Source organism: Bos indicus, chromosome 18 (genome assembly GCF_029378745.1).
Source record: "Bos indicus isolate NIAB-ARS_2022 breed Sahiwal x Tharparkar chromosome 18, NIAB-ARS_B.indTharparkar_mat_pri_1.0, whole genome shotgun sequence".
NCBI classification, from domain to species: domain Eukaryota; kingdom Metazoa; phylum Chordata; class Mammalia; order Artiodactyla; family Bovidae; genus Bos; species Bos indicus.
The window spans coordinates 14931340-14958066 of record NC_091777.1 but is presented as its reverse complement, the minus strand read 5'-3'; the positions used below and the strand labels follow the sequence as shown (position 1 = coordinate 14958066).

Below are 26727 nucleotides of genomic sequence, written 5' to 3'. Positions count from 1 at the left end.
TTGGATGCCCTGCTTGGATGCCTGGTGAGAGCTTCCAGACTGTGAGGGCACCCCACCCTGGGTGGGGCTCTGGTGCAAGGCCTCCAGCCCCATGTCTGTGCAGACCCCTATCTGGCTACTCGACCCAGGGCCAGCCTCAGTCAAGTTATTCAAGTTCTGGGCTTGTCTGCCACTGCCCCTGCCTGAACAGCTCCTGACTCCTTTCTCTGTTCCTGCAGAGAGCTCCGAGGAGGAGGAGGAGGACGCCCCGTCGTTCGCACCTTCCAGCTCAGTCGATGGCAATAACACAGACTCTGAGTTTGAGAAGGGCCTGAAGCACAAGGCCAAGAATCCAGAGCCACAGAAAACAGTGACCCCGGTCAAGGACGAGTATGAGTTTGACGAAGATGACGAGCAGGACAGAACCCCCCCAGTGGACGACAAACACTTACTGAAAAAGGACTACAGAAGAGAAGCCAAGTCAAATAGTTTTATTTCTATACCCAAAATGGAAGTGAAAAGCTACACTAAAAACAGCACGATTGCACCAAAGAAGGCGTCTCATCGCATCTTGTCGGACACGTCCGACGAGGAGGACGTCGGTGTCGCTGTGGGGGCGGGGGAGAAGCTGAGACTCTCAGCCCACACCATGCTGCCCGGCAACAAGACCCGGGAGCCTTCGAACTGCAAGCAGCAGAAGGAAAGAAATAAAGTGAAAAAGAAGCGAAAGAAAGAAATAAAGGGCAAAGAAGTGCGGTTTGGGAAGAGGGGCGACACGTTCTGCTCATCCGAGTCTGAGAGCGAGTCCTCAGAGAGTGGCGAGGATGGCGGGGACTCAGCAGGCAGCCCGGGCTGCCTCAAGGAGTCCCCGCTGGTGCTGAAGGACCCCGCCCTGTTCAGCTCCCTGTCCGCCTCCTCCACCTCATCCCACGGCAGCTCCACTGCCCAGAAGCATAATACCGGCCACGCGGACCCACACGCCAAGCACTGGCGGACAGACAATTGGAAAACCATTTCCTCTCCCGCCTGGTCTGAGGTCAGCTCCTTATCAGACTCCACCAGGACAAGACTGAGCAGTGAGTCTGATGGCTCCTCCGAAGGCTCCAGCGTGGAGTCACTGAAGCCAGTCAGGAAGAGACAGGAGCACAAAAAGAGGGCTGGCCTGCAGGGCACGCTACCCGACAGGAAGAACTCCTTTCACCCGAGCGGGGACGGTGCCATCCCCAAGCTGGACAAGGAGGGCAAAGTCGTCAAGAAACACAAGACTAAACATAAACACAAAAGCAAGGAGAAGGGGTTGTGCTCTGTCAGCCAGGAACTGAAGCTGAAGAGCTTTACCTACGAGTATGAGGACTCAAAGCAGAGGGCAGACAAGGCCATCCTCCTGGACGACGTGCCCGCTGAGAACAAGCTGAAGGGCCTGAAGCATGAGCGAGACCACTGCAAGAAGGAGGAGAAGCTCAGCAAGATGAAGTCGGAAGAGAAAGACTGGCTCTTTAAGGACGAGATGATCAAGGTTTCCAGAGAGGAGAAGTCGCTGAAGAGAATCAGGGACCTGAACAAGGATGGGGGCAGGGCCTTCCGGGAGGAGAAGGACCGTTCAAACAAGGCGGAGAAGGAGAGGCTGCTGAAAGAAAAGTCTCCTAAAGAGGAGAAGCTGCGGCTCTACAAAGAGGAAAGAAAGAAGAAGTCCAAAGACAGGCCCTCAAAGTTAGAGAAAAAGAATGACTTTAAGGAGGAAAAAATTCCCAAAGAGAAGGAGAAGATCTTCAAGGAGGATAAAGAAAAACTCAGAAAAGAAAAAGGGTATCGGGAGGACTCTGCTTTTGATGAGTACTGTAACAAAAGTCAGTTTCTGGAGAACGAAGACACCAAGTTCAGTCTCTCTGATGACCAGCAGGATCGCTGGTTCTCAGACCTGTCAGATTCCTCCTTCGATTTCAAAGGGGAAGACAGCTGGGACTCCCCAGTGACAGACTACAGGGACATGAAGAGCGACTCTGTGGCCAGGCTGATCCTGGAGACGGTGAAGGAGGACAGCAAGGAGAAAAGGCGGGAGAGCAAGGCCCGGGAGAAGCGCGGTGACAGGGACATCTTCTCTCGGAAGAAGGACAGGGACAGCCTGGAGCGGCGGCGAGAGCATGTGGCCGATAGGCACAGGGTTGTCCCCAGCTTTCTCTGCGAGAAGGACAAACGGCGGCGTGAGTCCACAGAGGGCAGCCGGGACCGGAAGGAGGCCCCCGAGGCTGCTAAGGAGCGGAGAGATGGGCGCGTGAAGCCCGAGGAGGCGCACAGGGAGGACCTGAAGGAGTACGGCTGTGACTTTGGGAAGAGCCTGGAGCCCTGGGAGAGGCACCACCCAGGGAGGGAGAAGGAGAAGAAGGAGAAGCTGAAGCTGGAGAAGCACAAGGAGAAGTCTAGCGACAAGGACAAAAGCGAAAAACTCATCCTTGAGAAATGTCAGAGGGACAGAGAGTTTGATAAGTGTTTTAAAGAGAAAAAGGATGCCAAGGAAAAGCATAAAGACGTGCACAGCAAAGACAAGGAGAGGAAGGCGTCCCTTGATCAAGGCAGAGACAAACGGGAGAAGGCCTTCCCTGGAGTCCTCTCCGAGGACTTCTCCGAAAAAAAAGACGAGAAAAAGGGCAAAGAGAAAAGCTGGTATATTGCAGATATCTTCACAGATGAAAGTGAAGATGAAAAAGACGACTACACAGCAAGCGGATTCAAAATCGGGGAGGCGAGTGAGGGGCGGGGGGACGGCCCCCCCGAGAGAGAGGACGGGCGGGAGCTGCATCCCCCTGACCGGCACCGGAAACACTCAGCCGACAGGCAAGCCCATGCTGAGAAGCAGAAGGACAAAGAGATGAGGGAGAAGAAGAAGGAGAAGGGGGCCGCGGACGGGGGGAAGGACAGGAGGGAGAAGACCTTCGAGAAGCACAAGGAGAAGAAGGACAGGAAGGACCGCACATCTGTGGACTCTGTGCAGGACAAGAGGAGCAAGCAGAAGCCACCTGAGAAGGGGGAGAAAAGGCCCCCTGCGGAGGACAAGGCCAAGACCAGGCACCGGGAGAGGCCGGACCGCGAGCAGGGCCGCGAGAGGAAGGCCAGCAAGGGCGCCGAGGTGGAGAAGAGCCTGCTGGAACGGCTGGAGGAGGAGGCCCTGCAGGACTTCCGCGAGGACTCCAACGACAAGGCCAGTGAGGCATCCTCTGACGGCTTCCCCGACCGCGGCCAGGACCCCAGCCTCAGCGCCCTCCTGGACGTGTCCTTCCCGGAGCCCCCAGAGGAGCGGGTGCGGGAGAGGGAGCGGCACCGGCACGCCTCGTCCTCCTCCAAGAAGAGCCACGATCGAGAGCGGGGCAAGAAGGACAAGCTCGAGAAGAAGGACAAGAGCGACGACTACAAGGACGCAGGCAGCCGGAAGGACGCCAGCCAGTATGAGAAGGAGCTCCTGGACAGCGACGCTTACGGCGCCTCCTATGGCTCCAAGGCTGACGCAGAGGATGAGCTGGATAAAGCTCTCGAGTTGTTTTCTACCGAAAAGAAGGAGAAAAATGATCCTGAACGAGAGCCCCCCAAGAAGGTGGAGAAGGAGCTGCGGCCTTATGGCTCCAGCGCCCTCAGCCTCCTGAAGGAGAAGCGGCGGCGGGAGAAGCACCGCGAGCGGTGGCGGGAGGACAAGGAGCGGCACCGGCACCATCGCGAGGAGCCCAAGCCCCCGGCCAGGGACACCGCCCCCGGCGCCTTCCGAGACAAGGCCAAGGACGAGGGCGGGAAGCTCGGCGAGGCCAGGCTGAAGGAGAAGATCAAGGAGAATCCCGAGAAGGAGAAGGGTGACCCCACGAAGCTCAGCAACGGAAATGACAAGCTGCTCCCGACCAGAGACCCGGGCAAGAAAGACGTGCGGCCTCGGGAGAAGCTTCTGGGCGACGGGGACCTGATGATGACCAGCTTTGAGCGGATGCTGTCCCAGAAGGACCTGGAGATCGAGGAGCGGCACAAGCGGCACAAGGAGAGGATGAGGCAGATGGAGAAGCTGCGGCACCGCTCTGGGGACCCCAAGCTCAAGGAGAAGGCGCGGCCCGCAGAGGATGCACGCAAGAAGAGTCTGGACGGCCCGCCCAAGAAGCCGCCTGGGCCCGACCTCACCCCAAAGGACAGAAAACCTAAGGAGTCTGCTCCTCCTGCCCCCGCCACTGAGAACAAGCCCCACCCGGGACTAGCAGTGGACCCCCGGGACTGGCTGGCAGGACCCCACATGAAAGAGGTCTTGCCTGCATCCCCCAGGCCTGACCATGGCCGGCCCACTGGGGTCCCCACCCCCGCCTCGGTGGTGTCCTGCCCCAGCTACGAGGAGGCCATGCACACGCCCCGGACCCCGTCCTGCAGCGCCGACGACTACCCCGACCTCATGTTTGACTGCACGGACCCCCAGCCAATGTCCAGCACCTCTGCCAGCGCCTGCTCACCCTCTTTCTTTGACAGGTTCTCCGTGGCCACAAGTGGGATTTCAGAGACCCCAGGCCAGACACCAACGAGGCCACTGTGCACGAACCTTTACCGCTCGGTCTCTGTGGACGTCAGGAGGACCCCCGAGGAGGAGTTTGGCCTCGGGGACAAGCTGTTCAGACAGCAGAGCGTCCCTGCTGCACCCAGCTACGGCTCACCAGGGCAGCACCCCGAGGACAAGGCCCCTGGCCCTCCAGCACCCGCGGAGAAGTTCACCTGCCTGTCTCCAGGGTATTACTCCCCGGACTACGGCATGCCCTCCCCCAAAGTCGACGCCTTGCACTGCCCGCCTGCGGCCACAGTCAACCTCACCCCCTCCCCAGAGGGCGCCTTCGCTGGTTTACAAGCCAAGTCCCCCCCTTCACACAGAGATGAGCTTTTGGCCCCGTCCATGGAGGGGGCCCTGCCCCCCGACCTTGGTATTCCCCTGGATGCCACGGAGGACCAGCAGGCCACTGCAGCCATCATCCCCCCAGAGCCCAGCTTCCTGGAGCCCCTGGATGAGGGCCCCTTCAGCACGGTCATCACAGAGGAGCCGGTCGAATGGGCGCATCCTGCTGCTGCAGAGCAGGGCCTACCCCCTGGCCTTATTGGGGGTGCTCCCGGTGACACGGCCGGTTGGCCTGTGGGGTCGGACCTCCTACTGAAGTCCCCACAGAGGTTCCCAGAGTCCCCGAAACATTTCTGCCCGGCCGAGTCGCTCCATCCTGAGCCCCCTTACCCGGGGTCCCCAGTCTCATACCCTCTGCCAGTCCCCGAGCCGGGACTGGAAGCTAAGGACAAGGCCGAGGGAGCAGTCCCAGCCGCAGTCTCTGCTTCCGAGGAGTCAGCCCCGTTCGCCCCTCCCTCCCGGCTGGAGTCCTTCTTCAGTAACTGCAAGTCCCTTCCGGACGCGCCCCCTGACGCACCCCCAGAGCCTGCGTGTGTGACGGCCGTGGCTCAGGTGGAGGCACTGGGGCCCCTGGAGAATAATTTCCTGGAAGGTGGTCACAACCTGTCGGCGCTCGGCCAGGTGGAGCCGGTGCCCTGGCCCGGTGCCTTCCCCGCTGCCGAGGATGACCTCGACCTGGGGCCTTTCTCACTGCCAGAGCTCCCTCTCCAGACCAAGGATGTTCCTGACGTGGAAGCAGAGCCTGTGGAAGAGAGTCCTCTTGTTCCTCCAGAGAACACCCCCTTGGGGGCCCCTGTGCTCCCGGGCGGTGGGGAGGCTGCTGGGACAGCTGCTGACCAACAGCTGGTGTCGCCTTCTGACCAGGCGGCCGCCCGGCTCCCCACCGAAGCTGCACCAGAGCCCCTGGAGGAGCCAAAGCCAGCAGCGCTGCCTGAGGCCACGGCAGAGACGGGGTCCGGGCCAGACGGGAGAGCCCCTGAGGACTCCCACCCTGGCTCAGGGCTCACACCAGCCCTCTCGGAGCAGCGTCCACCAGGGAGTGGGGATGAGGAGGCTGAGGGCCAAGACCTCTCGGCCTCACCCCACAGCACCCCTGATGCCCCCGTGGATGGCTCGGCTCAGACCCATGTGGCAGATGGGGCCGGCCCTCAGGACAGTGCCGGGCTCGAGGGGCCCCTGGACACCGTCCAGCCTGAATCCACCGAACCAGAACCTAAAGTGACGGCTGAGGCCCCAAAGGCACCCAAAGTGGAGGAGATCCCTCAGCGCATGACCAGGACCCGTGCCCAGATGCTGGCCAACCAGCACAAGCAGAGCTCACCGCCCACCGAAAAGGAGCCCACGCCCACGCCCACCCCCAGGGCCAAGGGTCGCGGCTCTGAGGATGACGACCCCCAGGCCCAGCACCCACGCAAACGCCGCTTCCAGCGCTCCAGCCAGCAGCTGGCCCAGCAGATGCACACGTCCACGCGGCAGACACGTGAGGTGATCCAGCAGACGCTGGCCGCCATCGTGGACGCCATCAAGCTGGACGCCATCGAGCCTTACCACAGCGACAGGTCGAACCCATACTTCGAGTACCTGCAGATCCGGAAGAAGATTGAGGAGAAGCGCAAAATCCTGTGCTACATCAGCCCGCAGGCGCCGCAGTGCTATGCCGAGTACGTCACCTACACCGGCTCCTACCTCCTGGACGGCAAGCCACTCAGCAAGCTGCACATCCCCGTGGTGAGTGCCCGCTCTGGAGGTGGGGAGCAGCCCCCTCCGTGCTGGCCTCTGCCACTCGCCATCTGCCCATGACACTGCCCAGTGTCGCCTCCCACCCCGCAGCCACCGGGTCACCTTGCGCTTGGACCCCAGCCCACCCAGCTCAGGCATGCCCAGCCCCCTCTGCTCTCCTTCACACAGCACGAGGCCTCTACAGAACCTGGCCCTAGACCCCTCTTCCCCAGGGGCCGGAGGGCGCTGCTCCTGCCTCCTTGAAGCAGGTCCCCACCCAGCAGGCCTACCAGACACAGGCCCCCACCCTGCCCTCTTGCACCGTGGTTCACCCTGCATTTGCGCAGCTGTGACCATCCAAGCCCCATCATGCATACCCCTTATCCCATCCCCATACTCGCATCTGGGCCATGGGCAGGTCCTGCCACATGGATCTCTGGGGAAGCGTGTCCTCCACGTTTGGCTGGCCCCCACCCCCCCACCTGGGAGCAGGCACAGGGTTCACGGCCAGGAGAGCCCACCTGGGCCACCTCTCTCCACCTGTAGCCAGAACCTGGCCGCTTGAGCTTCGTGATGCTCCCCAGGCGCCACCTGTTCACACGTGTGCACTACCTCGCCTCACTTTTCGACACCATCCCCTTCTGTGCGGAAAACCCAGCTTTCCTCTTGTTCTGTCCATCAGGCTCAGGGCAGGCTGTGTCCCACATGTGCGGCCTGTCCCCAGACAGACAGGGCCTGAGGCACTAGGTTCAGGAACCTGTCCTGGGATCTCTGTTCAGGGAGAGGGACTTTCTGCTCATTGTCTGTAGAACACTTGGAACTAGAAACCAGGCAACAGCCAAGGGTGCTGTGCCCCTGCCACTCAAGTTCACCCACAGCAGCCTGCGTGTGTGCCAGGCTCAACCCTATCTGGGGTGCAGGGCTTGGGGTCACAGCAGGCCGCCCCGCAGGTGGGCCTGGGCTTCCACCCTCAGGAGCAGGAGGAGGGGATCTCAGGGCCGAGACCCTGACGGAGATATCTGCCAGGTGCCCTGGGCCCTGAGGGGGCAGGCCGGCAGCTGAAGAGACCCAGCTGGGGTTTCCCTTTTCAAGTTCAAGTTCAAAAGATTGGAAGACAGCAAATACCTCAAGTGTTGGCCACAAGTGCAGCCCTTTAGACGGTCTGTCTGCAGCTGGGGGCTGTTCCTCCTTCCTGCCCCCTCCAGCCCATGGTCATGGCTGCACGTTTCCTGGGTGACTCAGAAGCACTGGCTTCTCCCTGGGGGGTGGCTGCCGGCATCCATGGGCTTCTCTGGCCTGGCGGTGTCTCTTCAAAAGTGGCCAGGCAAGCCCTACACCCAGGGGAGACGGGCAGGCCCACTCTTCTGTTTGTGTTGCCTCTGGGCAGCTGCGTCCCAGTACGCCTCACATTACTCAGGGTGCGTGAAGCCTGTGGTAAACAGAGGACCCTGCTGGTCCTCTGTCCCCTGACCGTACCAAGGTAGCAGTAGAGACCCCCAGTTCTTGGCTTCCTTTGCCTCCTCCTCCCCCGCCCTCTTCACAGGTGCCTGCAGCTCCCTTGGGGCAGGGGGGCTCACTCACCTGCTCTCGGGGACAAGCATCCAGATGCTGTGGGCTCCTGGTTTGGTATCATGGGGCCGTGGTGAGTGGAGCTGGGGCAGCTCCTGGCCCCTGGTGAGCCCATCTCTCCTGTGACCACAGATTGCGCCCCCACCCTCACTGGCGGAGCCCCTGAAGGAGCTGTTCAAGCAGCAGGAGGCCGTCCGGGGGAAGCTTCGCCTGCAGCACAGCATCGAGCGGGTGAGTGTACAGCTGTGGGCCCGGGGCACCCAGCTCCCACCCTCTCAGCTCACCGGCCCCTCTTCTTCAGGAAAAGCTGATCGTCTCCTGCGAACAGGAGATCCTGCGGGTCCACTGCCGGGCGGCGAGGACCATCGCGAACCAGGCGGTGCCGTTCAGCGCTTGCACCATGCTGCTGGACTCAGAGGTGTACAACATGCCGCTGGAGAGCCAGGTGGGGCGTGGGCTGGGCATCTGCTGACCATTTCCTCTGAAGCTCACATGAATTTCGGACACGAGCAGCCAGAGCTGCTGCCCTGGGGCTTCCTGAGCTCCTGAGCAGAGGACCCAGAGAGACTGTCGCCCTGGGGACGCGGTGCTGCCACTGACAGAAGGCAGGCCCAGGGGCCATTACCAGTGACTCACCGGTCTGGGGCAGGGCCCAGGGTGCCACCTGTCAGAACACACGATCTGCCTCGTCGGTCCTCTAGAGTGGCCCCGTGTGTCCACTCCAAGGGTCCAGCCCGCTCTGTCCCAGTAGGTGGAGCCTGTGCCCCTCAGGGCCCCCACCCTACGCATGGACATGTCAGAGATCTAATGTGCAAAAAGCAAGCTGACTTGTGTGCACCCTGACCTACTCTCATCAGCCGCTGCAACTCTGAAAACAGCCCAGAGTGTGTCCTTCCGGGCCTGCCTTCTGCCTCTGTCCCTGTTCAGGCCTCGGCACCAAGTTCCCTAACAGGCTCCCATCCCCCAACCACTGGCACACATGGAGGCTGGCCACATGTGACGTAACAGTGGTTATCTTTAAGGATACAAAACTTCAAAATGTGCTAGCAGTGACATGTTTTTCTTAAAAAAGCATTAATTGGTTAGATAGAAGTTTTGCTTTTTGCATCTAAAAGGAAAAAGGATCTCCTGACCTTGAAAGGGCGTTGTTGGGCTTCCTTTTGAAGGTCCAGAGACGGGAGGTCTTGGGCTGGGGCCCCTCAGGCAGGTGGCTGCCTGCGGCTCTGAGGAGAGGCCCCGCCCACCCAGCCGCCAGGAGCCGGTGGGGACACCTGGTCCACTCCAAAACCACTGTCCACCGCAGGGGCCCTCAGCCGCCTCAGGCCTCCCAAATGTCCTTTTCAAAGAAAAAAACCACTTGCAGTTTTCACAAAGAAGAAACTGGACAGATGCCAGCGTGGGCCCACCCTGAGGGGGTCCAGAGTCACCTGCAGGGCGGCTCCACCCTGGACAGTGTTGGGGGGCGGCTGCCTGGGCCCATAAAGAGGGTGGGGGTGTGTCCTGCTGGTTGGCCCTTGATGTGGGGACACTGGGGGGGTTCCAGCACCTGCACCCCAAGGAGGGGGGCGGATCTTGACCACCAGGAAGCTGCCCCTCCCAGACGCTCACGTGCACTTGGTTCTCCCTGCAGGGTGATGAGAACAAGTCAGTGCGGGACAGGTTCAACGCCCGCCAGTTCATATCCTGGCTGCAGGACGTGGACGACAAGTACGACCGCATGAAGGTGAGCCCCCCTCCCTGAGCGGCAGTGGCGGGCTGGGCTCTCCGGGTGGGGGCGGCTGCTGTGGAGCTGCGTGTGGAGGAGGCAGCTTCACACTGGCTCTGAGCCCAGCTGGCAGCAAGCGAGCGAGGCCTCCCCGCCCCCATGTTGCCTCTTAGAGTGTCTTCCCTCCTGTCCAGGTGTGCGGGGAGCAGCTCCTGTCACCAGCTGGCGGTCAGACCTCTGTGGGACCCCACCTTGACCCTCCTCAAAGGTCACAGCATCCACCAGCAGCCCTGCCCTGGATGTGCTGACCAGTGCAGCAGGCAGAGGACAGGGGGGAGATAGAGAGCTTAGCAAGTAAGAAGCACGTCCTCCTCTGTAGGCGCGTGAACACACACCGGCAGTGACGCGCCTGCTACAGAGTAGCGCCCATGAGGCAGGGCCTGCTGAGTGTGGAGTTGATGGAGGCGAGACCCAGGTTCCACGCTGGGCTGCCGGCCTCACCCCAACCTTACCTCGGTGACCCCTGCCCCCAGCACCATACCCAAGGGGGTGGCCAGGGGCCCAGAGCAGAGAGGCAACAGCTTACAGGGCGTTCAGGCTTGGCTGAGGCCACGTTTCTGACGAGCTCCGAGGCGTGGAGGTCACATGGTCAGTCCTCCCACCACCAGCCTGCCTGGAAAACTTTGCTATAGGGAGATACTTTTTGACCAAAGTAAAACGAGACTTGGTACATTAAAAAGATCACGTGAGTCTAAATTTCCTTAATGTGCCAAGAACTTAAAAAGTAATGGACAGAAAAAGCAACTGGTGAGGTATAGAGAGTGCAGGGGCATGAAATGGCCACACCCCGTGGAACGGGCTCCTTGTGCGTGGCTGCTCGTTTGGGACCACAGGGTGGACAAGGTCCCACTAGGAGACAGGCCACCCTCCTCAGGTCCCGCATCTTCAGGGCAGTTTTCTGGGTAAACAGGCATGCCTGTGGGGTGTCACGGGGTTTCAGCCTAACAGTTTCATTTCAGTCAATGAAAACTCGGACTGTACAGCAGTTCAGAAGCCCAGGAGTAGCTCAGGCTCGGGAGCACCCAGAGATGGAGACACTACGTAGTACCTTAAATTAAGTAAGAGCAGCGCGACTCTGAGGGTCATGAGTGACTGCGTGCCGAGGACGCCTGGCCTGCTGGTGCACACAGGGCTTAGTTCTGAAATAGTTTTTTAAACTGAATTATTTTAAAGCAATTTAGAGACTGTGATATCCTGCCCAAAATGCTTGTGTGCTCATCTAAGAAAATAAGATGAGCTTCCTGCACGATCACTGTGACATCGTTAAGTCTGTTAACCCGAGTCTGTGCTCCCACCCGCCATGCTTCTATCTCCCATGTGTTCCCACAACATGCCCCGCCCCCCCCCCACACCTCCCCCCAGTCCACACGTGCTGCCTCGGGTTGTGACCCATCTGGGAAACCCAGGTACCGTCCTCATTCCTGCATTCTTAACGTGAAATACACTGCACAGGTTTTGTATTAGTCTGTTTGCCTTGGTACCTATTTCTAATACTGAGAATGCAAATGTTAAGCCAATCTTACCAGCCATAAATAAAGTAATTGTAAAATGAAAACAGAAAAGCAAAACTGCTACAAGTTCTGACTAGAGGCGAAACCCCCAGGCGCAGGGGCATGAAGCAGGGATGGACAGACGCCTGTGTGCTCAGCAAGGCCACTCACTGGGCAGGAAGAGACCCAGATGCGAGAGGCCGTCCCAAGGCCAGAGCTTAAAAGGGTCCCCCGCCCCGACCTCGCATAAGTGCCGCGGCAGGGGGAGTGGGCGGCAGGGTCTCTGCTCCCTCTCACCTGCCGCGTTTCCCGTGCAGACGTGTCTCCTGATGCGGCAGCAGCATGAGGCAGCGGCTCTCAACGCTGTGCAGAGGATGGAGTGGCAGCTGAAGGTCCAGGAGCTGGACCCCGCCGGGCACAAGTCCCTGTGCGTGAACGAGGTGCCGTCCTTCTACGTGCCCATGGTCGACGTCAACGACGACTTTGTGCTCCTGCCGGCCTGATGTGCAGGGACAGCTGCACAGGACACAGGCGAGCCCCCTGACGTCTGCTGCCGAGTCCAGGTGGCGGGAGGAGACCATGTCCCCAGTGGGGACGCCTAGGGAGAAACCGCGCTGGGTCCCTGGTGCGCCTCCTTCCCACCGGCCCCCGCGGGAGGACGCGGAGCCGGGGGCACAGGCGTGGGCGCGGTGGCCTCGGGCTCTTCTCCAGCGGCTACGCAGGCATCTCAGGAGCTGTAGGATGGAGAGCAGTCTTTAAATTCCTGGTTCCACTTTTGATCGACTCAAGAGAATAAAACTAAGGCGTCTACCCCTCAGCAACAGCGGTCTCTGGTCAGAGGGCGGGGAGAGCACCGGGCCGGCTGCCGTCCTGTCACCACGAAGCTGCCGATGGCTCGGGCCTCGGACCGGGGCCAGGACGCTGGGCCGGGCGAGGGCCTGGCTGCGCCGCCCGCCCACCTGCCTCACAGGGACACGGAGGCAGGACACTCAGTTGTGTTTTTAATGGAGTCAAATCCACGTGGTTTGTATATTTTTTCCTTTAATCTTGGGCATTTTGTTTCTCTTTCTGAGAACATAACTTGAAACACTACAGAGCCAATAATCATATAAAAAGTGTACCCGTAAACGCTGTACAGTTTTATACACGTTCACAATGTACTTTTGCTGCCTTCTAGATAATTTATTTTGCAACACATTACTGCACAGTTGTAAATAACTTATGTACTGTAACATCACTTCAGTTATGTGTAAAGAAATAAATAAATTAATTACATGCTCTTTGTACACAACCCCTCTCAGGAGGGCAGATGTGGCTGTGGGGGGAGGGGTCCCTCCCTGGAAATCTGAATGCCTTCAACCTTTTTCCTTTTGAAACAAATTATACTTGCTCCTCCTTTCCTGCCCTTACTGGGCCCCGAGGGGCTGTCCTCTGCTCACAACCAGGTGGCTTTGAGGGTGGGGGTCACCCAGAGGCTGTGTCCCCAGGGCCCATCAGAGCGGGAGGAGACAGGCGAGGCATGAGCCATGGGACAGCTGGTGCCCTGGGAGGTGCAAACATGGATCCCTGGTCTCCCAGCTCCCCATGGGACCCCACCACGCAGGGTGTCCACCTAGGACATGGGTCTCGCCTGAAATCACATACTCTGATCTCTATGAGTCAGAGATCTGAGCTCATTACATCTTGGGGTCTGTGCTCCCCTCTCAGGCCAGTGGTGTCTTCTGAGCAGAGGTGCCCTGTCCACTCAGTTCACAATGCCCTGTCCAATGGCTGGCCCAAGGTGGAAGGCAACAGGTGTAGGCAGCAGGGCCAAGCTGGGGTCAGCCTGGCCTTTGGGCATATCCTTGGGCACCTTGACCCCCACTCCCGTGCTTTTCTATACCTGGTAGGGGTGGGAGCTGCAGACACGACCCCATTCATTTTCCTCTTTGTGGGCTCCCTGGCCTAAGCTCTCACCAGCCCCCCAACTTTGTGTTCCCCCTCATCGCCCAGCACCTTTCTCAACATCAGGAATTAGGCCACACCTGTTCACCTGGCCCATCCTGGCCTCAGCACCTTCAGGCCACCCCCATGGAGATCCTGCACCTGGCGGAGCCCACACCTGGTATGGGTCCCACCTGCTGCAGGTGCTGGTTCTGCACCAACGAGCCTGTGCAGAAGTGCACCCCCCCCCCCCCACCCCCGTGTTCTGGCATGTCTGAACCACAATGATGTGACTCCTGGCCATAAAAGACAAACATCACAGATGCTGTCATCTGCATGCCTGTGCACAGGTGGGACCCAGAGAACAAAAAGGAATTAAATTTCAGGATATGTAGAGAAGCTGTAACACTCAACCATTAAAAAAAAAAAAAAAAAAATTCTATTAAAAAATGGGCAAAAGACTTGAACAATCCTGTCTCCAAAGAAGATGCACAAATGGCCAATAAACACATGAACAAATGCTCAAGATGACTAATCCCTGGGGAAAAGCAAATGAGAACCACGATGAGATACCCCCTTACACCCATCAGGATGGCTGTGCAGGTGCTGGTGAGGATGTGCAGAAAGTGGGACCCTCCTCCACTGCTGCTGGGAATGAAAAATCATGCAGCCGTGATGGAGAACACTGGAGGTTCTTCAAGAAATGTAACGTGGTCCAGGGATCCAACTTCTAGGAACATACGCTGCAGGAACTGAAAGTAAGGTTTCAAAGACACGTCTACATCCCAGTGTTGACTACAGCACTGTTCAAAACAGCTAAAACATAGGGTCAACCTGAACTATCCATTGACAGACGAGTGGATAAGGAAAAGGTGGAGTAGTTTTTCAGCCTTTAAAAAGAAAAGAGTGAGGTACGATGGATGAACCTTAAGGACATTATACTAAATAAGACAAATACTGGACAATTTCACTTATATGACATACTTCTGAGTACTCAAAATCAGACAAAATATGACACACTTTATTTTCCTGGGCTCCAAAATCACTGCGAGTGGTGACTGCAGTCATGAAATTGAAAGTTGCTTGCTTCTTGGAAGGAAAGTTATGACAAACCTAGGTGGCATATTAAAAAGCAGAGACATTACTTTGCCAACAAAGTTCCATCTAGTCAAGGCTATGGTTTGTAGTCACGTGTGGATGTGAGAGTTGGATCATAAAGAAATCTGAGCACCAAAGAATTGATGCTTTTGAACTGTGGTGTTGGAGAGTCCCTTGGACTGCAAGGAGATCAAACCAGTCAATTCTTTTAAAGGAAATCAACCCTGAATATTTGTTGGAACACCAATGCTGAAGCTCAGGCTCCAATACTTTGGCCACCTGGTGCAAAGAGCTGACTCATTGAAAAAGGCCCTGATGCTGGGAATGACTGAAGGCGGGAGGAGAAGGGGACGGCAGAGGACAAGATGGTTGAATGTTATCACCAACTCAATGGACATGAGTTTGAGCAAACTCCGGGAGATAGTGAAGGACAGGGAAGCCTGGCCTGTTGCAGTTCATGGGGTTGCAAAGAGTCAGGCATAACTTAGTGACTGAACAACAATGGTACTAACACGTAAAGGGAGAAATTGAGAGGAATACAGTTATAGTAGGAAACTTTAACACCCCCATCTACACCAATGGATAGATCCTCAACAGAGAATCAGTGAAGCAGTAGAGATCCCAAATGACACAAGAAAACAGACTTTGGTTGATCTTTTCAGGACATTATATCCCCAAACCCTGAATACACATTCGAGTGCACACACGGAACAGTCTGTAGTACTGCATGTGCCATGCTGTGCTGAGTCACTGCAGTCGTGTCCAACTCTTTGCAACCCTATGGACTATTGCCCGTCAGGTTCCTCTGTCCATAGGATTTCCCCAACAAGAATACTGGAGTGGATTGCCTTGCCCTTCTCCAGAGGATCTTCCTGACTCAGGGAGCAAACCCATGTCTCTTGCACCTCCTGCATTGGCAGACAGACTCTTTACCACTAGCCCCACCTGGGAAGCTGCTAGGACCACATACCAGGGCATAAAACAAGCCTCAACACATTTAAGAGGACAGAAATTACCCCCAAGCATCTTTTCTGACCACAATGGCATGAAACTCGAATTGACCACAGAAAAATAAATGACTACTCTTTTCTGTGGCACTTTGGAGGCATTTCACCATTTCAGGACGAAGCTGAACATCTCTTTCCTGGTGGATGATGAATAACACTTTGCACCTTTTATGAAAAGCGTGTGGCCAAAGAAGTTGCTGCTGACCCTCTGGGTGAAGAACACAGGAAGGTCATGTGGTCTGAGTCAGTGGTGGGGATGACAAACGAGGCTTCTGAGTCTGCCTGCCACTGAGTGAGGGGCGTTCCTGTCCCAGTCTGTACCATTCTGGATGCCAACCTGAGTGCTCTCAATTTGGTCATTGTTAAAAAAAAGGAGGGGTAGAGAAATATTCCTGGACTCCCTGACACTACTGTACCTCACTGCCTGCACAATCTACAGATTTTTCAATCTCTAAGTAACGTGATGTCCCCCAGGACACTGTGAGAAAGCTCCTAAACAGAGAAGGTAAGAAACCATCAACGTACCCGAGGTTCAGTGTCTTTCTACTCCACTCCATTCTGCAGCAGATCAGCGTATTGGAAAATAAGGAAGAGGTTGCAGAATATGCTAAGTTCTTGGCCAAGAGGATGAAGGAGGCCAAAGAAAAATGGCAGGAGTAGACTGCCAAGAGGAGGAGGCTGTCCTCTCTGATAGTGTCTACCTGAGCCCAGTCAAAAATGAGATATTCTAAGAGTAACAAATAAATAAGCTCAGACATCAGGAATAAAAGAAAGGAGGGGAGAAAAATCACATGGAGGCTAAACATCATGCTGCTGGAAAACCAATGGGTCAGGACTTGGAGTGGTTAAGACTCCGTCGGCCAACACAGGGCACTCAGGTTTGATCCCTGGTCCAAGAAGATCCCACATGCTGTGGAGCAGCTAAGCCCGTGAACCACAAACACCGAGCCTACACACGGCAACTACTGAGCCCAGTGCCTGGCGCCTGTGCTTCACGGAGGGGCGGCCACTGCGTGAGAAGCCAGCACACCACAACTGTGCAGGTCCCACTCACGGCAACTAGAGAAGCCCACACAGCAGAGACCCCGCACAGCCACAGATAGGTAATCTGTTAAAAAGACCCCGCACAGCCACAGACAGATAACCTGTTAAAAAAAACATAGGTCAATGATGAAATCAGAGGAAATTTAAAAATACCTTGAGAAAAATGAAACTACAACCATACAAAAGCTACAGAATGTAGTAAAAGAAGTTCTTAGAAGGAAGTTCATAGTGATATTGGCCTTCCTCCCAAAACAAGAAAGATCTTAAACAATCTAACCTACCACTTAAAAGAATTAGAAGAACAAACAAAAACTAAAGTCAGCACAAGGAAGAAAATAAACATCAGAGAGGAAGTAGGTATTTAAAAAAACAGAAAAAAATCAATAGAACAAGAGTTGTTTCTCTTTAAGGATAAATAAGACTGACAGCTCTGACCAGGCACACCAAGAAAAGAGAGGACCCAAATGAACAAAAACAGAAGCATAACAGCTCCTACCACAGAAACAGAGAAAAACCGCAAGGAGATACTACGTGCAGTTATATGCTAACAAATTTGACAACCTAAGAGAAATGGACAAGTTTCTAGAAATACACAGTCCACCAAAACTGAAGAAGAAACATAATTTGAAGAGACTAATCATTTGAAGTGAAAAAGAGTCTGTAATTAAAAAAAAAAAACAAACAACTCCCAGGCTTCCCTGGTGGCTCAGTAACAAACAAGCCACCTGCCAATGCAGGAGACATGGGTTTGACCCCTGATTCGGAAATATCGCACATGCCGTGGAGCAATTAAGCCACAGCTACTGAGCCTGTGCTCCAGAGGCCAGGAGCCACAACTATTTAGCCCATGTGCCGTAGTGAGAAGCCCAAGTACCACAATTAGAGAGTAGCCCCTGCTCTATGCAGCAACAAAGACCCAGCACTGCCAAAAAAAAAAAAACCTACAAATGTGAGTCCAGAACCAGATGGCTCCAGAGGTGAATTCTACCAAACATATAGAGAACTTATACTGATTCTTCTCAAACTCTTTCCCCCAAAAAAAGAAGAGGAGGGAACACTCTCAAAGACATGCTATGAAGCCACCATTACCCTGATACCAAAACCAGACAAACACAATTACAGGCCAATGTCTTTGATGAACAAAGATGGACAAATCCTTAACAAAATGAGCAAACCAAATCAAACAACACATAAAAAGAACAAACCAAAACCAAGTGAGATTCATCGCAGGTTCTTAAGGATGGTTCAATATAGGTAAATCAGTCAATGTGATACACCACATAAAAGACAAAAACAGTCATCTCAACGGATGCAGAAAGGCACGTGACACAAGTCAACATCGATTCATGACAAAACTCTTAGCAAAGTGAGTATGGGGGGAACATACCTCAATATAATAAACGCTATTTATGAGGCTTCCTTGATGGTCCAGTGGTTAAGAATCCACTTTGCAATGAAGGGGACACTGGTTTGACCCCTGGTCCAGGAAGACTCCACGTGCACATGCCTCAGGGTAACTCAGCCCGTGTGTCACAACCACTGGAGCCTGCACAGCTAAAGCCCCTGCTCCGCAACAGGAAGCGTCACAGTGCGAAGCCCGTGCACAGCCACAAGGACCCAGCGTAACAACAACAACAAGTGTATATATATATATATATATGTATTTTTTAAAGCTATTTATGACAATAAACTGTGGAAAATTCTGAAAGCGATGGGACTACCAGACCACCTGACCTGCCTCTTGAGAAACCTGTATGCAGGTCAGGAAGCAACAGTTAGAACTGGACATGGAACAACAGACTGGTTCCAAATAGGAAAAGGAGTACGTCAAGGCTGTATATTGTCACCCTGCTTATTTAACTTATATGCAGAGTACATCATGAGAAACGCTGGGCTGGAAGAAGCACAAGCTGGAATCAAGCTTGCCAGGAGAAATATCAATAACCTCAGATATGCAGATGACACCACCCTTATGGCAGAAAGTGAAGAAGAACTAAAAAGCCTCTTGATGAAAGTCAAAGAGGAGGGTGAAAAAATTGGCTTAAAGCTTAACGTTCAGAAAACTAAGATCATGGCATCTGGTCCCATCACTTCATGGGAAATAGATGGGGAAACAAAGGAAACAGTGGCTGACTTTATTTTTCTGGGCTCCAAAATCACTGCAGATGGTGACTGCAGCCATGAAATTAAAAGACGCTTACTCCTTGGAAGGAAACTTATGACAAACCTAGATAGCATATTAAAAAGCAGACGCATCACTTTGTCAACAAAGGTCCGTCTAGTCAAGCCTATGGTTTTTCCAGTGGTCACATATGGATGTGAGAGTTGGACTGTGAAGAAAGCTGAGCGCCGAAGAATTGATGCTTTTGAACTGTGGTGTTGGAGAAGACTCTTGAAAGTCCCTTGGACTGCAAGGAGATGCATCCAGGCCGTCCTAAAGGAAATCAGTCTTGAATATTCATTGGAAGGACTGATGCTGAAGCTGAAACACCAATACTTTGGTCACCTGATGCAAAAAGCTGACTCATTTGAAAAGACCCTGGTGCTGGGAATGATTGAGGGCAGGAGGAGAAGGGGACGACAGAGGATGAGATGGCTGGATGGCATCACCAACTCAATGGACGTGGGTCTGGGTGGACTCTGGGAGTTGGTGATGGACAGGGAGCTCTGGCGTGCTGCAGTTCATGGGGTCACAAAGAGTCGGACACGACTGAGACTGAACTGAACTGATGACAGACCCACAGCCAACATAATAATAATGGTAAAAAGCTGAAAGGGTTCCCACTGAAAGCTGGAACAAAATAAGGATGCCCACTGTCACCTCTTCTATTCAACACAGAAGACTGGACACCCTAACTACAGCAATAATAAAAGAAAAAGGAAAGGTACCCAAACTGGAAGGGAAGAGGTAAAACTCACTATATGCACATAATATGCTACTGTATACTGAAAACCCTAGACTTCACGCAAAAACTACTAGAACTGATGAACAAATTCAGCAAGATAGGCGGGATACAAGATTAACATACAGAAATGGGTTGCATTCTTCACATCAACAATGAAATAGCAGAAAGGGTATTTAAACAGTAACTGCTCGTTTCTTTTGCCATGCCAGGCAGCATGCAAGCACCTTAGTCCCCTGACCAGGGATCAGACCCACGCACCTTGTCGTGGGAGTGCAGTCTTAACCACTGAACTGCCAGGGAAGTCCCGCAATATCTTTTAAAGCTGCACTCCCCACAATAAAGTGTTTGGGAATAAACCTGACCAAGGAGGTGAAAGACTTATACACTGAGACCTGTAACACTGATAAAGGGAATCAAAGATGATTCAAAGAAATAGATATCCCATGCTCTTCGATTGGAAGAATATTGTTAAAATGGTCATATTACTTGGAGCAATCTACAGATTTAATGTGATTTATATCAAATTACCCATGACGCTTTTCACAGAACTAGAACAAAGTAATCCTGAAATTCATATGGAACCATAAAAGACCCAGAATCACCACAGCAAACCTGAGGAAAAAGAACAAAACAGGAGGCATACCCTTGCAGACTTCGGACAACACCACAAAGCTGCAGTAATAAAACCCGTGTGGCACCGGCAAAAACAAGACGTAAGACTCGATGGGGCAGAGCCCAGAGCCCGGAGCCTGGAGCCCAGAGCCCAGAACGGAGCCCACCAAATCAAGCTGGGACAAAGGAGGCGTGAATATGGGAAGTGGGAAAAAGTGTCTGCAACAAGTGTTAAAAAAAGCTGGACAGCTACATGTAGATCAATGAAGTTACTGAGAACACACTCTCCTACCGTTCACAAAAATAAAAAAATGGCTTAAAGACTTAAATATAAGATACCATAAAACTCCTAGAATAGAGTACAGGCAAAACGTTCTCTGACATAAATCTTACTAAAGTTTTCTTAACGTCAGTCTCCTAAGGAAATAGAAAAATAAACAAATGAGACCCAAAGTTTTGTACAGCAAAGGAAACCATAAAACAAAAAGACAATCTACAGAATAGGAAAAAATATTTGCAAATGATGCGACCAACAAGGATTTAATTTCCAAAAGATACAAACAGCTTATACAACTCAACAACAAAAAACCACCCAGTTGAAAAGAGGACATTAGACCCACACAGACATCTCTCCAGAGAAGAGATACATATGGCCAATAGGGACATGAAAACATGCTCAACATCACTAGTGATCAGAGAAGTGCAAATCGCAACTACAGTGAGGCACCACCTCACACTGGTCAGGATGGCCATCAGTAAAAAAGCGCAAAACAAATGCCGGCTGACGCCCGTGTGCCGCAGCTCCTGAGCCCACACCACAGACAGAGTTGGCACGCTGCGTGAAAGATCCCACATGACACAACAAGTATCCCACATACTGCAGCGAAGACCCAGTACAGCCAAGTTAAAAACAAATGCTGGAGAGGGGGAGGGGAAAAGGGGACCCTCCTGCACTGTTTGTGGGAATGGGAGCTGCTGCAGCCACTGTGGAAAACAGTACAGAGGTTTTTCATCATCCAGCAATCCTGCCCCTGGGTATATATCCAAACAAAACTGTAATTCAAAGAATTAAGATACATCAGCCACCATGTTCATAGAAGCCTATTCACAGTAGCCAAGACATGGAAGAAACCTCAATGTCCATCAGCAGATGAATGGATAAAGAACATGTGAGATATATACATGTATTTAGTATATGCAATGAAATACTACTCAGGCATAAAAAAGAATGAATAATGACAACACTGATGCAACTAGAGATTATCATCATAAGTGAAGTAACAAAAAGCCAAATACCATATGATATCACTTAATGTGTGTCATCTAAAATATGCCAACACGAAGCTGTCTGTGAAACAACCAGAATCACAGACACAGAGCACACACTGGTGTTTGCCAAGGGGATGGGGGCTGGAGGAGGGATGGCGCAGGAGGCTGGAGTTAGCAGATGCAAACTATTGTATATGGAATGGATAAATAAGGTCCCACTGTACAGCACAGAGAACTATATTCAGTGTCCTATGATAAACCATAATGGAAAAGAATACAATAAAAGAATGCACATCTCTCTGTATATGACTGAAACATTTTGCTGACAGAAGTTACTAATACAACATTGTAAGTCAACTATACTTCAAGAAAAACACAGATACAGACACATACAGACACACACACATGTGTGCACATACATACGTACACACACATGCATGCATCTACACACAACACACATGTGCACACATGCGCACACACAACACACGTGTATATGAACACATGTAACACATGTGTACACACAATTCATACACACACACACGTATACACAGGCACATGCAGACATATATAACATACACCCAGTACACACATGTACACACAATATAACTGCATACACATTCACACATATATACACGTACACACACATAATATACACACATACATATATGTACACACACATGTACACATACATGTATATATACACATGTATACACACACACACATATCAATTTGAGGGGGGAGGAAGACCTGGGGAATAAAATGCCCCGAATACTCTTCAATGCTCTGACACACCCCTGGGAACACAGAAGGCCATGCACATGTGCAGGTCTGTGTGCACATGTAGGAAATAACAGAAGCCTGAGATCTCGTGAGGCAGGAAGTGAAGGCCAAGGCAGAGCTGTAACCTGAGGGAATTTAAGAGCCTTTGGGTAAATGGGAGATGACTTACTGGATCACAGACATCTCCGTCTAGTCATCAGCTGAGCAACAAGCTAAGAGTACAGAGACCTCCTGACCCACATGCAGCAGGGTCTCAGACTTTACAGAATCCTTTCAGGAAAGTCACTAAACACAGAAGGGAGACAGAAAGTCTGGGGAGCAGGAAACTGATTTCTTGAGTCACCACATTATACTGATGTTATTTAAAATGAATACTTTTGAACAGAAACTTAGTTATACAAAGGAACAAAGTATGGCCCATAAACTAGGAAAGTTTTCAAAAAGAAACTAATAGATACTATCTCTGAGTATGCTCAAATGTTAAACATACTAGATAAGACAAAGTCAGCTTTCAAAAATCAGGTTCAAAGAACTAAATGAAACTATGTCTAAGGAATTAATACGACAGAATGGTTCTCACCAAGAGAATACTAGTAAAGAGAAAATTTGTTTTAAAAAGAAAACAAATTCTGCAGTTGGAAATACATTAACAGAATTTGAGTGGGCAGAAAGAAAGTAAAAGTTGCTCAGTTGTGTCTGACTCTTTGCGACCCCGTGGACTATACAGTCCATGGAATTCTCCAGGTTGAAATACTGGAGTGGGTAGCCTTTCCCTTCTCCAGGGGATCTTCCTAACCCAGGGACTGAACCCAGGTCTCCTGCACAGCAGGCATATTTCTTTACCAGCTGAGCCACAGGGGAAGCCCTTGAGTGAGGAGAAGAACCAGCAAACCTGAAGACACGTCAACTGAGATTATCATAATGTGAGGACCAGAAAAAAGAAGGAAAATGAGCAGTTCCAGAGACCCTCAGGATGTGACCAAGGGTATCAATGCTGAAAGGTAGGGCCAGAAAGAAAGAGACAAAGGGGAAGATGGTTAATTTTATGTCTGTGGCTAGGCCACAGTACCCAGAAATTCAGCCAAATATCCCTCTAGATGCTTCTGCGAGGATATTTTAGAGGAGGTTAATATCTACTGTAAATCACTAGAGGCTGAGTAAAGTATATATTATGGGGCTCACAGCAAGTTGCCACCCAGTCACTTCAAGGCCTTAACAGAAAATGACTGAATCCCATAGAGAGGAGGGGAACCAGCCCCAGACTTCTTTAAAACTCAAATGCAGCATCCACTCATCCCTGGGTCTTTGGCCTGCCAGCCTCCACAATCATAGAAACCAAATCCTAAAACCTACCTATCCACCCATCTATACATAATATCTTCTAATGATTCTGTTTCCTTGGAGAACCCTAATACATCAAAGTAAAGAACCAGCTTTTATAAGTTTTATACAAATGCTAAAGGAAATCACGCCTAAATAATTAATGTGACAGTTAAGAGAATTGCTATCTTAACAAATAGAGGATACCAATAGAGAGAGAGAATCAAAATGTTTAAAGACCCAAGGGGAGGGACTTACCTGGTGGTCCAGTGGCTAAGACTGCTATTTCCAACACAGTGGGGCTGGGTTCAATCCCTGGTCAGGGAACTAGATCCCACATGCTGCAATTAAATATTCCACATGCCACAATTAGAAGATCTCACATGCCACAACAAAGATCCTGCGTACTGCAACCAAGACCCAACACTGCCGCATAAATAAATACTTTTAAAAAAAGACCCAAGGGGAAATTCTGTAATTGCAAAGTTCAAAAGCTGAATTTGAATTGGTAGAAGAGTCAGAAAATTTGGAGTTAAGTCAATGAAGATGGTCTGTTTGAGGAAAAGAAAGAAAAAGACTGAATAAAAAGAGCCTGAGACAGTGGTTGTTATCAAGTGTAGCAACTTATTCACAGCGGGAATCCTAGACAGAGACAACAGGGCAGAAAATATGTGAAGAAATAATGGCCAAAACTTACCCAAATTTACTGGAAAAAACTATCTTCAAGAAGTTCAATGAACTACAGGGAGGATAAGAGATCCATACCTGGATGCATCAAGATGTTATTGTCAAAAGCTAAAAAAACAAAGAATCTTGAAAGTAGCATGAGAAGTCATTTTAGCCCTCAGGATAGACCTCCAGTAGTATTTACAGCTGATTTCTTATCAGAAACCACGGAGGCCAGAAGGCAGTGGGATGACATGTTCAAGGCACTAAAAGGCTGCCAACCAAGACTTCTGTACCTGGTGGAACTATCCAAAAAATGAAGGCGACAGTAGGCCACTTCCAGATAGACAAAAGCAGAGAGCTCATTGCTAGCATATCTGCCCTTCAAGTGATACAAAAAAAGAGCCCCTCTGGTTCAAATGAAAAACAAAAGTAACTTGAACTTACAGGAATAAATAAAAGACACTGCTAAAGCAACTCTATGGACAAACATAAGACAGTGTGGATGCACTTCTATTTTAAACTTCTGCTTTATTTAGAAGACAGCTACACAAAGCAGTAATTATAAAACTGTTCATGCATTTACAATGTATAAAGATGTGATTTGTGTGTAATTTGCAGCACAAAGGCAGGAAGGAGACAGCTGTGCTGGAGCAAAGCTTTTGGATACTATGGAAATCCCTTACCGTGTTGATTGTAAGCCCCACACCAATTTTTTTTAATATACAGTAAAAGAAATAGGAATTTACAAGGAATACTAGAAAATATCAAACAAAAGAAGGCAGTGACAGAGGAACTGACAAAGAAAACAGAGTTAACAACACATAAAAACAGCAAAATGTCAGAAGCCTTATTAGTAATTACTTTAAATGTACATGAGTTAAAATTCTCCAATTAAAAGGTAGAGACTGGCAGAATTAATTTTAAAAAGATTATGACTCAACTATTTGTTATCCCCTGGAGTTTGATGTCTCCAGAGGAAGTTCCTCTGGAGAAGGAAATAGCAACCCACTCCAGTATTCTTGCCTGGAAAACACCATGGACAGAGGATCCTAGCGGGCTATATATAGTCCACAAAGTTGCAGTCAGACACGAGAGAGGGACTGAGCATGTGCACATGTGCACACGCGCGCACACACACACACACACGTACATGCATGCATGTGTACAAGAGACTCAGCAAAAACTGGCACTCCAGAAAGGAGACCTAGACAGACAACAATCACAGCTGGAGATGGCACTCTCATTTTTCGTATGGATGGAGCAGGTAGGCAGAACATCAATGAGGAAACAATACCAACACCATAAACCAACGAGACTTCTAAACACTCATTCTGCTCAAGTGCACAAGGAATATTTTCCAAAAAAGACCATCGGTTAGGCCATAAATCCAGGTTCAGTACTGAGATAAAGTATACCATTCCGTTTTATTCCATTCCAACCACAATGGAATAAAATCAGAAATCAGTAACAGGTGAGAATTTGGAAAATACAAAAATTATGTGGAAATTAGACATCACACTCATAAATAGTCACAGAAGAGGTTACAAGAAAAATCAGAACATACTCTGAGGAACTTAATAGAAAAAAATGGAGCTAATGCACCACAGAATTAGCAACAGAAGCATGCGGGAAGGGTGCCCACTGAGCCCCTGCGCTGAGGCACCAGAGCAGGGATGCCCGAGGACATCCCTGAGGCCAGCACCACGACCAGAGGGTAAGAGTCATGACCCCCAGGTGAGACGGAGCCAACACACTCCACCCTCCTCCTCTGCCGATACAGCGCTGAACTTGAGCAGAAAGGGGCACAGCTAGTGGACAGAGCTGGGAGCACAGACCTCAGGTACTGCCGACCCAGCCCTATGTCTACAACTGTCTTTTCTTGCAGGGTCACCCAGCTTGAATTTAACACGATCTGAGATCCAGGACAAAACACTTCGGGCTGGAGGAGGGAAAGTGGGGATTCCTAATGCTCAGACTGAGCATAGTAATCCCCTGTTCCTTCTCCTCCAACTTCTAATGTCCCAGTCCAGGCAATTCTGTGGTGGGACTGGCAGTAGCTGGTAAAGGAGCTGGGTGGTGAGGTGGGGCCCAGGAGGGCCAATACTGAGGAATGGAAATTTTTTTCTGCTGAGAGCAGCTCTGAGACCAAGAGGGGGGCCAACTCCCATGGCTTTTTCCTCTCTCTCTCCTCCCACTAGGCTTCCCTGGTGGCTCAGTGGTAAGGAAGAATCCACCTGCAATGCAGGAGATGTGGGGTTTGATCCCTGGGTTGGGAAGATCCCCTGGAGAAGGAAATAGTAACCTGCTCCAGTATTCTTGCCTCGGAAATCCCACAGCCAGAGAAGCTTGGCAGGCTACTGTCTACAGGGTCACTAAAGAGTCAGACACGACTTAGCGACTAAACAACAATTCTCCCAGTAGGTGGCCCTGGATATGGACCCAAACCCAAGTTCACAGCAGAGCTGGGTAACTAACTAGACACCCAAGTATCTGCCTGAGGATCAAAGGGGTGAAGAGAGCACCAGGAGACTGTGGGTAGAGAGGAGATCGGAAACGTTGAGTCCCCAGGTGATCTTTTCACTCCAGGGCTCAGCCCACCCATACATACGTGGGTCTGTCTCTAATCAGCACAGGACAAACTCTGGAGCAGGGACCATGCACACCCAGACCGCAG

The 26727-nt window shown here is 51.7% G+C and overlaps 1 protein-coding gene across 6 annotated transcripts in view; it reads left to right on the top strand.

The window, feature by feature from the left end:
• The window catches only part of ANKRD11 (ankyrin repeat domain containing 11), a 119584-nt gene extending 106884 nt beyond the window's left edge, over positions 1–12700 (top strand). For 4 of the 6 annotated variants that reach the window (XM_070770461.1, XM_070770465.1, XM_070770462.1 and 1 more), the window contains 5 exons: positions 219–6610; positions 8303–8401; positions 8472–8615; positions 9801–9893; positions 11743–12700. In XM_070770461.1, the coding sequence (XP_070626562.1) occupies positions 219–6610; positions 8303–8401; positions 8472–8615; positions 9801–9893; positions 11743–11928 (6914 nt within the window). In that variant the 3' untranslated portion in view covers positions 11929–12700. Of the gene's footprint in view, positions 1–218; positions 6611–8302; positions 8402–8471; positions 8616–9800; positions 9894–10069; positions 10230–10894; positions 10994–11742 lie in introns of all 6 variants that reach the window. The other 2 variants (XR_011561446.1, XM_070770464.1) reach the window with 2 other exon arrangements.
• Positions 12701–26727: the final 14027 nt, after the last annotated feature.